Source organism: Camelina sativa, chromosome 15 (genome assembly GCF_000633955.1).
Source record: "Camelina sativa cultivar DH55 chromosome 15, Cs, whole genome shotgun sequence".
In the NCBI taxonomy this organism is placed as follows: Eukaryota; Viridiplantae; Streptophyta; class Magnoliopsida; order Brassicales; family Brassicaceae; genus Camelina; species Camelina sativa.
The window spans coordinates 5,900,487-5,912,300 of NC_025699.1; the positions used below are offsets into that span (position 1 = coordinate 5,900,487).

An 11,814-nucleotide genomic window follows, 5' to 3' on the forward strand; every position below is an offset into this window, starting at 1 on the left:
ATGGTGATATTGTTGTATTCTTACTGCTGCTCACGCTGTAAACGCTTTTGGAATGCTATCACCAGGTGGAGCAAAAACCGTTCCAAGGAATAAGTCCAACGGCCACCATTAGACGGATGATAATATCTACATTTAAACAATAGAGAGAACAGTTGTAACTTTGCAGTTTACGAAATAAATAAACAAAAGAGCGTTATAGGTTTAAGTCAACAAACTGTTCTAAGAGGTTGACCAATTTCTTGAACTGCTCATGTGCCAAACTTCCAGGTTTCAGAAAGTATACCTGAAACAGAAGCCAGAAAATTCATCCCATTAAGATCTATTAGTCAGATACAGCAGAGAAATGCAGTAAAATCAAAATGTACAATAACTTACAATAGATTGTGCAATTGATTTTGATGGAGTATTAGTCCTGTTAGAGAACAAGAATCTCGTGTTTCTGGGAACATCAACTGAAAAAGGATATGATCCACTTCCATTTGCAACAGGAACCTAAAACTGAATCAAATAAGAATCCGGTGTATGGAAGAAAAGGTAATACAGAATCTGGAAGATGACAGGAGGCAGGACAGAAGCATCTGAATCTCATTTAAATTTTGCCATTAATACGACTATACATGCCCAGCTGCTTTCAAGCATACCAATTTTCTATCTTCCAGTTCAGTTGTCCAGACATTCCGTGAGAGAAAAAATATATAGTTTTCCAAAATAAAACAGAAGCCAAGATTTTTTGACATTTAGGTTGGAATTCTAAAGACTTAAAAATCACTAGCAACACCAGGAAAACTTCACGCACCTCAAACATATTCAAGAATCTACTGAAAAGCATGGGAAAGTAGGACTCCCAGTCGATAAAGCTGCAGTTTTTTATCACACGAGCTAGCACAGCAGTCCACTGACTATTCCAAAATTGACAATTTGGTATGGAATCCCAGAGCTCTAGACAGTTTTTTATCCATTTTCTACAAGGTCAGAAGAAGAAAAACAAAGTAATTCCTTCGTTAAGATGTGAAAAAAACCAGAGATATCACCGGTTACCAAAACAAGAGTTTGTCCTTACTCAGAGAAGAACTCCTGATTTTCGGGGTTCGTAGGAAGAAACAATGCCACGAAGCCAGAGCCCTCAAACGAGGAATTATGCCAAGGGTTCTCCAAAAGAGACCTGAATGTGCGTAGAAGAAAAAGGTGAGCACACTATAGCATCTAATATACTCTAATTACAGCCATAGTCTTAAATTGTCTAACTCAAATATCGTATTTTCTGTAATGATTCTACTGAAAAGCTTGAATTAATCATTTTCCCCTACTAGTGAAGGCACGACTTTTGACTTGCTCGGAACTGCAACCTTCATTAAGCGAAGACATCTATACAGGTATCCTAATAGTAAGTTTTTGATATGATGCTTTACGCATTGATTCACAGAGACTGACGTGCCATCATAGGAACGTGGTATACAGGAGTGAACTGGTGAGAAATATGACGGCCATAGGGAAAAGATTTGTAACCTCATAAGAGATCTACATATAATGAACATGATGATTCCTACAGTACTTTTCCCCCCTTCTCCCAACTCTTTGTCCAATGCAGCAATATAACAGAGTGGTTTCAACTTTCACATATAGGAATGCAAGATAAAACAGACAGGATCATGATAGTGTCGTAATAATGCTCTTTGACAATACTAGATACACTAACGCATTTGTAGAAGTAATAGCACTACCATGATGAATTTAAAGATCCCGTGCCAACAACTTACATGAATTCGGACCATATCTCCGATGCAGCCCCTTGTGGAAAAAATCTCCTACAGGAACGAATGAGAGAAGTAACAGCCCCAAAGTGTCGTTGTCTCAATCTCCAACCTTCAGGACCCGGGCTCCTTCAGATGATACAAATTTGAAAACATTAAACATGAAACAAAACCAAGACATCAAAAACGGAGCTAGAAAAATTAAGTCCCTCCATGAGTATTTAGGAAAAAATGACCCATAAACTATGCCTGCCAGATAATTAAAGAGGACTAACCTGCTGAAATGTGCATGAATCAAGGTATCATACAAGGGCATCCACGGAACTTTCAAAGACAGCTTCTTACGATACTTGTTGATCAGTCTGACTAAAACATTACCCCATCTAACCTATTGTACCAGAAACAATCACTCAAAAAGGTAAGCATAATATAGTGGAAAAAAGCAAAAGGTATATGAGGAAACGGGTAGGTAACTATTGAGATTATTCAGGTATTAGTTTTCGAACCTGTGCATACAACTTATTCTCAGATGAATGAAAAATTTGTAAGCCAATTTCCACGAGGTCAGTAACATCTTCCACGGACAATTCACTTTTCGCTCTAACAAAGCTGCAAAATGTATTAAAAAAAAACGTCATCAGACAATAGCCAAGTACAGCATCATAAGAACCAAGTATGCCCAACTTACAAATTGAAAAACAACATGATGCAAGCTACTACACAATCAATCCCAGCTACATAGAGAGATAACCAGAAATTAACTGGAACACCTAACACACTGTTCATTTAACTCAGTCTTAGTCGTGTATTGCGAACACCTAAAACCCCAGCAAACAAAATTTCGATATACTGAATCGATTGTAAACTGAGCTAATCGTCTCTTAAATTCATCATCCACATCTTCAAATCGCAATAAGAAGCAAGCAATTCGAACGAAGAAAAAAAAAATTGAACGAGGGTTTTTTGCAATCAAACCGCGAAATCGAGAACTCACAGTTCAATAACGGAGATCCATTTAAGAGTGGCGTAAACAGACTCAGGATCATCAGGTCGGTGCAACTCCTTGACGCTACGGACGACACGAGCGAAGGACTCTTTCTCCTTCTTCGTCTCCTCCGCTACAGGCGGCGGTAACCATTCATTATACAGATGCATCTCTTCTTCTCAGTCTCTCTCCCTTCTTCAATTTTTCTCTGCAGATTTGATTTGATTGTAGTTCTCTTCTCTCTCGGACTCTGAATTTATTATATAGCTGCGTTTGCTTTTCTCAGTTTTTTTTTCTTCTCTTGTTTTCTTTCCAAGCAAGAAAAATCATATCCAAGGAAAAGGACAATGAACACAATTCACACACACAATATGATAGAAAATGAAATACAGCTTGGTGAAACAAATTAATTAAATTAATTATCTTATTGACTTTACCGTTGACTGGCTACCGGCAACAGGTGCGGCAGGTATGTATTATACCAATAATTACCAATTTACGGAAACCGACTAATAAGTATTTCAAATTGGCCCCGTAAGTTTTACCTATAATTTTATTTACTCCCATAGGTTTTGAAGTTTTTTTACTTGTGCCCTACTAGTTACGTACGTACAACATTTTGTTTTCTAAGCTGGAACGCATTACTGTCCACACAAGTAAATCTTCTCTGGCCAATAAATTGTGAATTAAATTCTGACCGTGGTACGGTGACACATACGCATAGATGGATATTTTGTTGTCAACAGGTGGAATTATATGCAGCTATTGTTCATCGAATTTTTATACATTGCATGTATGATGACGACATTCACATTGCAGTTTTCTTTTCTTTTTTTTGTTAGGTCGGAGCTGTGATAACTGATAAGATTCCACGTTCTAAATAACTGACTAAAAAGTTATTAAATGACTAATTATCACTAAGATACTCCCAGTTGAAGTTTAATTTGTATTGGTATTGAATTCTAGATTAGTTTAAGGGACTAAGCAAACAACAAGGTCGTTGTAGTATAGTGGTAAGTATTCCCGCCTGTCACGCGGGTGACCCGGGTTCGATCCCCGGCAACGGCGATTTTAACTTTTTTTGTTCCTTATATTTTGAAGATTTTATACTTATAATATTTTTTGTTTTGAATAGCAACAAAGTCGTTGTAGTATAGTGGTAAGTATTCCCGCCTGTCACGCGGGTGACCCGGGTTCGATCCCCGGCAACGGCGAATTATTTTTCCAATTTTGTGTGACCACAACAGGCCTTTCTTTTGTGTGTCTGGAATCAAGACTTAAAGGCCTATTTATATGACCCATACCAATAATTACTAAAGGCCCAAACAAAACCAGACAGAAATTTCATTCATCAGTTACGAAGATTTTTGGCTTTTTCCATTAGTAATTTAATTTCTGTGGTTTATTATAATAACTTTTACTTGCGGAATATATCACATGATATTACATTTTTCCTGATATGCTTTCACATCTAGCAAAAAAAAGTACATGAGCGAATTTTCCTTCAAATCCAACACAAAATGTGAATAACCACTTACAAACTCGTACAAAGCTTACAATGCTATAGAGCATGTAGTGATACATTCATGCCTTTATGAGCTAGAGAAAGTTACACGGTTATGTGAAAGAGCAAAACCTACTGCAATTTCTGTGATGAAAGGGAAACCACCGATGATGGACTCTCTCCATAAATAATTAATTAAGTGTGTTGAGTTTTTTTTTTCTTTTTAAAAAAAAAATTCTCGAGAAAACGAAGATGCATGATAAATAAAGCATTGATCTTTTGTATAAGTATATCTCAGGGAGTCTAAAATAACATGAACCATATCGTCTTGTGCATTTGTTGAATCTCTAAACACAAGGTTAGGATAATGAAGCAGCATTAGATGGTGCAGGCAGAGTCCTCTTAAATGCTAATGTAAATTTGTGTGCATAAATTAAAATCTTTTCTGTTAGGTGGTCAAGAGTCTCAATACTCAAAATATAAGCATGTCCGACCATATGATAAGAGTGATGAGAGATAAAGACTGAAAAATTTATAGATAACCTCCCATAATGATAATCATGTTTATCATAGACGACTGAAGGTGATGATATATTCATGTTTATATAGAGAGGTACTGAATGCTAAACCTAATTAACCTAATTTTCCTAATATGCAAAACCGAGTAATAGTCAAAAATACATATACAGAACCATCTTCATTAATTAATATCTCATACATACACAAGAGAGGAAACATGCCAAACACATGTTAGTTTTTTGCTATTGTTGGGAAAATCTACGAACGATCCACTTGATGATGATATACAATTGTGAAACTAGGGTTGGATCGCTTACGATCGGTAGTTTTCTCATCTAAAGATTATGTAAAAATACATACTTTCATGATTCACACTTCACAGCCAAACTAAACATTCTTATTGTAAGTTAATTTTCTCGAAGTTGCATCTCTGAATAAAACTATCTAGTACTAGTATTCATATCATATAGAGAGATAGAATTTGTGCCTCAGAATTTGGAGTCTTAAAATGAGTGTAAAAATATCGTATTTTTGGATGGGACCATAAAACACGAGGTCGTGATATTTTTTGATATCATAATAATTAAGTAGTGTGACTGTGTGTGTCTGTGTTCCCAAGATAATGTTAAACAAAAAAATCTCTTATAGAAGAGAAGAAAGAGAAACCTATCCTCATATAACCAAAAACTTTCATCTTTTCTCGTATCTTCTCAGGGGTGAATATGTCTAAAATAAATGGCATATACAGTATATACTATATAGAATTTTTTAGCTAGATATGGTTAATTAATATTTAATCCCAAACAATCATGTAGATATATATACAATTACTAAAAAAAAAAAAATTAATCAAATCTAGTAAAGGAAAAAAAAAAAGAAAAAAAACGGACCGTCTCTTTCCCACTCATGTAAGTTTGTTTAATTGGCTCTTCTTCTTCTTCTTCTTCTTCTTCTGTGAAAGGGGAAAAGATAAAATTTGTTGCTGTTCCTATCTCTCTCTCTCTCTCTTCCCGTTTTCACTTTTTTTTTTTTTTGTTTCTGTTCTCTGGCGGCCGATCCCGTCGCTCTACCTCTTCAGATATATTATTTCACGTGACTTCCAAAATTATCACTATATCTCAGGATTATTTGCTGAAATTTCTCGTATCTGGATCGTAAAACAGAGATTTCATTTTCGTTCTGATTCCTACTAATCCTAGGGTTTGTTCCCCCTCCACCTTTTGATCTAATATTTTTGTAGTCCTTTTCTTCACTGCCTAATTTTGATGTTGTGGTTGTTAGGGTTTCTGAATTAATTGAGTTTTCTCCTTCTTTTTTCCAATTTCGTCCGCTTTGGTTTATATAGGTTATTAACCCCTTTTTTTTGTCCCTCAATTATACATCGAATCATTTGAATTGAATTAGCCTAGTGAGAGTTGCATGTTTTAATGTTTTCTTCTGTTTTGGTTTTTTTTTGTTAATGTGTATTATTTAACTCTTAAGCTGTTTTTGAGTAAGGAATTTAGTGTTTCTTTATATGGTGGATTTAGTTATATGGTTGTGTTTTGTTTATTATGCAGGTGCCTGTAATTTTAATTACCAAAAGAAAAAATGTCCAATTATCGAGGAGATGATGCTGAGTACATGGAAGACGTAGATGATGAGATGGAAGATGTTGAAGATGATATGGATGAGGAGTTTCGTGGCGATGATCTTGCTGCCTCAGATTCTGATGTTGATGAAGTTGATTCTGTAACTATATATATATATGCCTGATCATGGCTTTGGCTTTTATCTGTTTTTGTTGGCTATGCTACTTTGATTATAATATTTTCTTGTTCAGTTTACCTATATGTTGTAATTTTTGTGTTAATTGGTTTCAGAATACTAAAGTTGCTGATACCTCGGCGGAGCAAGCTCGGAAAGGGAAAGATATCCAGGGGATTCCTTGGGACAGGCTTAGTATTTCTAGAGAGAAATACAGACAAACTAGATTAGAGCAGTATAAGAATTATGAAAATGTCCCTAACTCTGGGGAATCCTCTGAAAAGGTTAAGGGTTTATATTCTCTAGATCCTCCATTGTTGTTAGTGTTCAGGTGGGTGAATTTACTTAAATAACATTATTTTATCGTATGGTTTCAGGTTTGCAAGGTCACACAGAAAGGGGGACTCTTTTATGACTTCTGGAGGAACTCAAGATCTATTAAATCTACTATACTTCATTTCCAGGTTTTTTTTTAATTTGTTTGAGAGTTTGCTAATTTGGACTAGTTGATCGTATTTTTCTTTGTGATTTTGGTTTTTATATTGTCGAGATAACATTTGTCTATTACTAAAACTCTCTATCTGATCTAGAATTTTTACTGTGTCATAGTTGAGGAATCTGGTATGGGCAACTTCTAAGCACGACGTTTATCTTATGTCGAATTTCCTGGTTACACATTATTCTTCTCTAACGTCCGGAAAGAATGAAGTTCTCAATGTTCGTGGTCATGTTGCACCATCCGAGGTTAGTTTTTGCCATAATGTAGAAAGTTTTACTTTAATGTAACTATATGGGGGTCCTGAACTGTTTTTTGCTGCATTTAGAAACATCCTGGAAGTTTGCTGGAAGGATTTACGCAGACTCAAGTGAGTACACTTGCAGTAAAAGATGACTTTCTAGTTGCTGGTGGGTTTCAAGGAGAACTTATTTGCAAGGTAAGTCTAGATATATTTATTACGGGATTATCACATTAGGAACGTGCATTTTCATTAATAAGCCTATCTGTTTCCATATTGGTTCAGCACCTTGATAGACCGGGTGTCAGCTTTTGCTCTCGTACGACTTACGATGATAATGCTATAACCAACGCTATTGAGATCTACAACAAACCCAGGTTTGTGATTGTCTTTTGCTGAAAGGATCCACAGAAAGTTGTTAGAGTCACTGCTTCTATCTAACTTAGTTTTTGTTCTCTGATGCCAGTGGTGCACTTCACTTTACTGCCTCAAATAATGACTGCGGTGTTAGAGACTTTGACATGGAGAGATACCAGCTTGTTAAGCATTTTCGTTTTCCTTGGCCTGTGAATGTAAAGTCCTTGCTTCTTTCTCGGTTTTGCTTTGGATTTAGCATAACTCGTGATCACTTAGACTTGCGGCAAATAGCATGAGTTACAGTTAGGCTTTTATAACCCCATTTATTATCCAATTAACCAAATCCAAGTGATAAATGTATATGTGTCTCGAATCATTTAACAAAAATGGTATTCTTTTGTTTTCAATTTGTTGATACAGCACGCATCTTTGAGTCCTAACGGTAAATTACTGGCTATTGTTGGAGACAACCCAGAGGGCCTTATAGTAGATCCCAACACAGGAAAGGTACATATTTGTGGTCCTGGATATAAGCGTATGAAAATGGCTTGTCACCATGCATATGCTTTATAATGTCAATTCTTGGGAATTTCCTCTGCAGACGTTGGAAACACTATCAGGGCATGTGGACTTTTCCTTTGCCTCGGCATGGCATCCAGACGGAGTCACTTTCTCAACGGGAAACCAGGACAAGACTTGCCGTGTCTGGGACATCCGTAATCTATCTCAATCCGTTGCTGTCTTGAAGGGTAACCTGGGAGCAATCCGGTCAATCCGCTACACATCTGATGGAAAGTACATGGCCATGGCTGAACCGGCTGACTTCGTACATGTCTATGATGTCTCAAACGGGTATGAAACAGAGCAGGAAATCGACTTCTTTGGGGAGATCTCTGGAATATCTTTCAGCCCTGACACAGAGGCGCTCTTTATTGGGGTATGGGACCGCACTTATGGTAGCCTCCTTGAGTTTGGTCGGCGCAGGAACTATTCCTACCTTGATTCGTTTCTTTAAGCACAAAAAGAAGTATACACAACCCTCTCCAAGGAATAAAAGAGAGCTCATACAGCAACCAGTGAAGACGACATAATGGATCTCTTGAAGGTGTAAATGATGTGTTGTGCAAATGCTAGTAGTTAGTGTCTTTTGTTACATTTTTCCGGCTGGTGTGTTGCTTCCTTATTCAAGCTCGGTTTCGAAGATGTGTACAAAAAGGGATGGTTCAGTGGTGGCACAGTCTGGATTAGGACTTGATGGTGGTGCTACAGCTGGATTCATCATGTTCAAAGTCGGTTTGGGATACAAGGATCGTTGCTGTTCTGTTTGGTGGCTTGTGAGTCTTTTGTTTTTGTTCCTTGTATTTGTGGTTGTTGTAGGAACTCGAGTGTTTGAATCCTGTTCTGAGTTTAGAATATGGAGATGCTTAATTAAACTATAATAATAATAATAATAATCCCTGTTCGTTAGAATTCGACTACAAGTAATCTTTGTTTCTTTACATTTCTGCTGTTTACGGCTATCACTCAATCCCTCTCCGTCGTGATCAGCCTCAGCTCAGGACTCACTCTTCCTAGGCCGATTCGTCTTCTTCAAACTTCCAAAGCAAAACTTGGCAAAATAGGGGTTGCCCTGAGCAGAACGGGAAAACTCACTATGAAGCCGGAGATGATCGAGCTAAAGAATACGTGAGTCTGCTGAAATCGAACGATCCAGTTGGATTCAACATTGTGGATGTTCTCGCTTGGGGATCAATCGGACACATCGTCGCTTACTACATCTTAGCTACTTCTAGCAATGGTTACGATCCCAACTTCTTTGGCTGATTGTAATTGGTAACTGTTTGTGTATACATAAACATGAGAATATAAATATTGAGTTGAGTTTTATGTCAAAAGTCAAAACATAGAACTTGGTCTCCCTGGATATATATGGCTATGCCGGTAACACTACAAAATGGCCCTTACTATAACAACTACAGAAAGACACAAGTCTGCAGTTAGTAACCTCTTCACTAAACCCTATAACCATAGACATGGCAAATTCTGCAGATGATCAAAAACATAACATTCAAGGTAAAATTAAACAAGTTCTCTGACGAAAAAGAGATAATGTTACAACAACAAACACAGGTGACAACAAAAGGGAGAGACACTACTGAGCCACTGTAAAAGCAGCAGCAGCTCCTGAGTCATGTGCAGATTTGTATTCCAACATCTCGCTTCTGTACCTCTCCACATCCTTCACTCCTTTGTCTTGATAAACCTGTAACGGCGATCAGACTTGCGATCAAAACATTGGTTTTAATAATAATAATAAAATATGTATTTGATTTAATGATGATTCGATCGGACACCTGTTTCTCAGATTCAGTGAGATTGCTCCACATGTGTCCTATTTTCTTGGTGATGGTTCGTTCTTGTCCTTGGTACTCAGGTTTCAGCCTAGCGTACTGCTCAGCAAAGAAGAAGTTGTAGCCACTCCTGTGGCACTTGGGCTTCTGAGAGTCGACTACAGCCAACTTTGCTTTCTTCCTGTGCCGGCGTTGTGATGATGGTACAATGGCTGAAGGTGTTTCCATGATTTGTTGGGGCTGCCTTGGCGTTTGAGGCATGTGGTAAAGCACACCTTTCAGCTCTTGGGTACCAATTTTAAACGTCACCAGATAGCCGTTATCAAACTTCCCGTCAATGCATCCATAAATCTCATACCCAACTTGTGGTTCATCAATACCTGCACGTCCCATAACATACGTAAACATTTAACTAGACAGACACACGTGGCGAATCTATGCGGTAATCTTCTTACACAGATAAGGAATGGAATCAAAGGAAAGACAAGTGTATTTATTTTGCGGCTTATATTCACCAAATGGATTAGAAGCTGATACAACTAAAAAGGAATGAAACTAAGAGAGCTTGGCCATGGCGCCATATTTGGGACACGTTAACTCAGGATGAATTAACCCGTGAGAAAACTAATGAACCCGAATATGGAATTAAAAGCAAATCAGACTATGACTTGTTTACAAAGAAGCTATCGTGAACTCTATTCAATGGACAGAATACTAAATACAACATTCTACAAGCTGATGCATTGGACAAGGGATATGAAGGGAAGAAAACAAAAGCCACAAAGTTAGAGAAACGTTTCTTATACCTTCCTCAGGGTTTGGAGAGTCACTGGCAAGGTTCTTCATTGCTTCATCTAAAAAAGAATAAGAATTTAGGGTTATCTCAGCATGTCAAATATAAATGAAAGAAAAGGCACGACAACGATAAGAACTTTTCAAGTGTTTGAGAAATAGACCTGTTGATTGGATTGAAGAGACTGGTTTTCCAAGGTAATACACATGTTCCAGCTGAAAGAGAAACTTGAGATAATACTTCCTCAAGACAAACGATGCACTTGTTATCGTCGTAGGAAAACTGAATGCACCAATCACTTCTTTCCATTTCCTATCCTTAATCACCTAGAGTAACCAAACAAAAAAAACAAACATTTCAATTCTCAACAAAAACAAAAATAATCTCCAAACCGTATGATTAGTGGCAACATGAACTCCTCCTACCCTTTCGATGCCACCTCGAGATGTCACCTCGATGAAAAGCCGATGCAGATCAAGAGTGTTTCCTCCCACAGTAGGAACCCTTTACACAGACAGAAAACATATTTCACCAATCTTTCAGTTAATGGAAACCAAAGATAAATCAACACATAAAAGCCTAAACTCGTTTATAGATCATAATTACAATATCGTGATTAGTAAATACCAAATCCAGTTTGATAATAAACCTAATTCAACAGGCGATACACATAACACAACACACTCACTGCATTAACGAAACACAAACTTCACCAATCCAGATTCCTATTAAAACCCTAATTGACATTTACCATCATTGCACTAAACACAAAAATCTAATGCTTTTTGCTTCAATCTTAGCAAGCAAAATATCAACAACTCAGCCCTTAAATCTATAACCCTAATTAATCTCAAAGAGTAAATTACAAACCATAATTGCATATATCTTCTAATATAAATCCTATAACCACAGAACAACAAAGAAACACCATTCAATTTCAATCGACACGACGAGACAAATAGAATACCCAGAACCTGAAAACAATCTTGAACTGAACGCGACAGTCTCACAAAACCCAAAAACACACAAAACGAGAAAGCAAAAAAAAAAAAAAAAAAAACCCACTTCAAA

The 11,814-nt window shown here is 37.0% G+C and overlaps 3 protein-coding genes and 2 non-coding genes across 7 annotated transcripts in view; 3 read left to right on the plus strand and 2 right to left on the minus strand.

Moving 5' to 3' along the window:
• Positions 1-3,084, minus strand: part of LOC104748168 (proteasome activator subunit 4-like) — a 10,764-nt gene extending 7,680 nt beyond the window's left edge. Inside the window, exons 1-9 of the mRNA XM_010469849.2 lie at positions 2,746-3,084; positions 2,258-2,360; positions 2,027-2,139; positions 1,758-1,880; positions 1,061-1,162; positions 797-962; positions 376-492; positions 216-283; positions 25-126 (exon numbers count right to left, since the gene is read on the minus strand). Of these exons, the coding sequence (XP_010468151.1) occupies positions 25-126; positions 216-283; positions 376-492; positions 797-962; positions 1,061-1,162; positions 1,758-1,880; positions 2,027-2,139; positions 2,258-2,360; positions 2,746-2,906 (1,055 nt within the window). The 5' untranslated portion in view covers positions 2,907-3,084. The remainder of the gene's footprint in view (positions 1-24; positions 127-215; positions 284-375; positions 493-796; positions 963-1,060; positions 1,163-1,757; positions 1,881-2,026; positions 2,140-2,257; positions 2,361-2,745) is intronic.
• On the plus strand, positions 3,733-3,804 carry TRNAD-GUC. Its single transcript has one exon. It is a non-coding gene; the product is annotated as a tRNA-Asp (tRNA).
• On the plus strand, positions 3,879-3,950 carry TRNAD-GUC. Its single transcript has one exon. It is a non-coding gene; the product is annotated as a tRNA-Asp (tRNA).
• On the plus strand, positions 5,648-9,069 carry LOC104745576 (uncharacterized WD repeat-containing protein C2A9.03-like). Of its 3 annotated transcripts, none has more exons than XM_010466862.2 (10): positions 5,648-5,667; positions 6,319-6,490; positions 6,622-6,789; positions 6,883-6,969; positions 7,115-7,249; positions 7,330-7,440; positions 7,528-7,619; positions 7,709-7,814; positions 8,020-8,106; positions 8,201-9,069. In XM_010466862.2, the coding sequence occupies exons 2-10, from the start codon at positions 6,350-6,352 to the stop codon at positions 8,612-8,614; spliced, it is 1,341 nt and encodes a 446-aa protein (XP_010465164.1). In that variant the 5' UTR covers positions 5,648-5,667; positions 6,319-6,349; the 3' UTR covers positions 8,615-9,069. The 3 variants fall into 3 exon arrangements, with proteins under 3 accessions (XP_010465164.1, XP_010465165.1, XP_010465163.1); XM_010466863.2 differs by lacking the exon at positions 5,648-5,667 and adding an exon at positions 5,704-5,959 and having other exon boundaries at positions 6,319-6,481; XM_010466861.2 differs by lacking the exon at positions 5,648-5,667 and adding an exon at positions 5,705-5,959.
• LOC104745577 (high mobility group B protein 10-like) overlaps positions 9,500-11,814 on the minus strand; it is a 2,915-nt gene continuing 600 nt past the window's right edge. Inside the window, exons 2-6 of the mRNA XM_010466864.2 lie at positions 11,169-11,247; positions 10,907-11,069; positions 10,757-10,804; positions 9,954-10,330; positions 9,500-9,862 (exon numbers count right to left, since the gene is read on the minus strand). Of these exons, the coding sequence (XP_010465166.1) occupies positions 9,752-9,862; positions 9,954-10,330; positions 10,757-10,804; positions 10,907-11,069; positions 11,169-11,247 (778 nt within the window). The 3' untranslated portion in view covers positions 9,500-9,751. The remainder of the gene's footprint in view (positions 9,863-9,953; positions 10,331-10,756; positions 10,805-10,906; positions 11,070-11,168; positions 11,248-11,814) is intronic.

What these genes read in the sequence shown, in the direction of transcription:
- LOC104745576 (XM_010466862.2), top strand. Translation starts at nt 6,350, where the DNA reads ATGTCCAATTATCGAGGAGATGATGCTGAGTACATGGAAGACGTAGAT. An exon ending in GAGATCTACAACAAACCCAG is followed by an intron (nt 7,620 to 7,708) that starts GTTTGTGATTGT and finishes CTCTGATGCCAG; the next exon opens with TGGTGCACTTCACTTTACTG. An exon ending in TAGATCCCAACACAGGAAAG is followed by an intron (nt 8,107 to 8,200) that starts GTACATATTTGT and finishes TTTCCTCTGCAG; the next exon opens with ACGTTGGAAACACTATCAGG.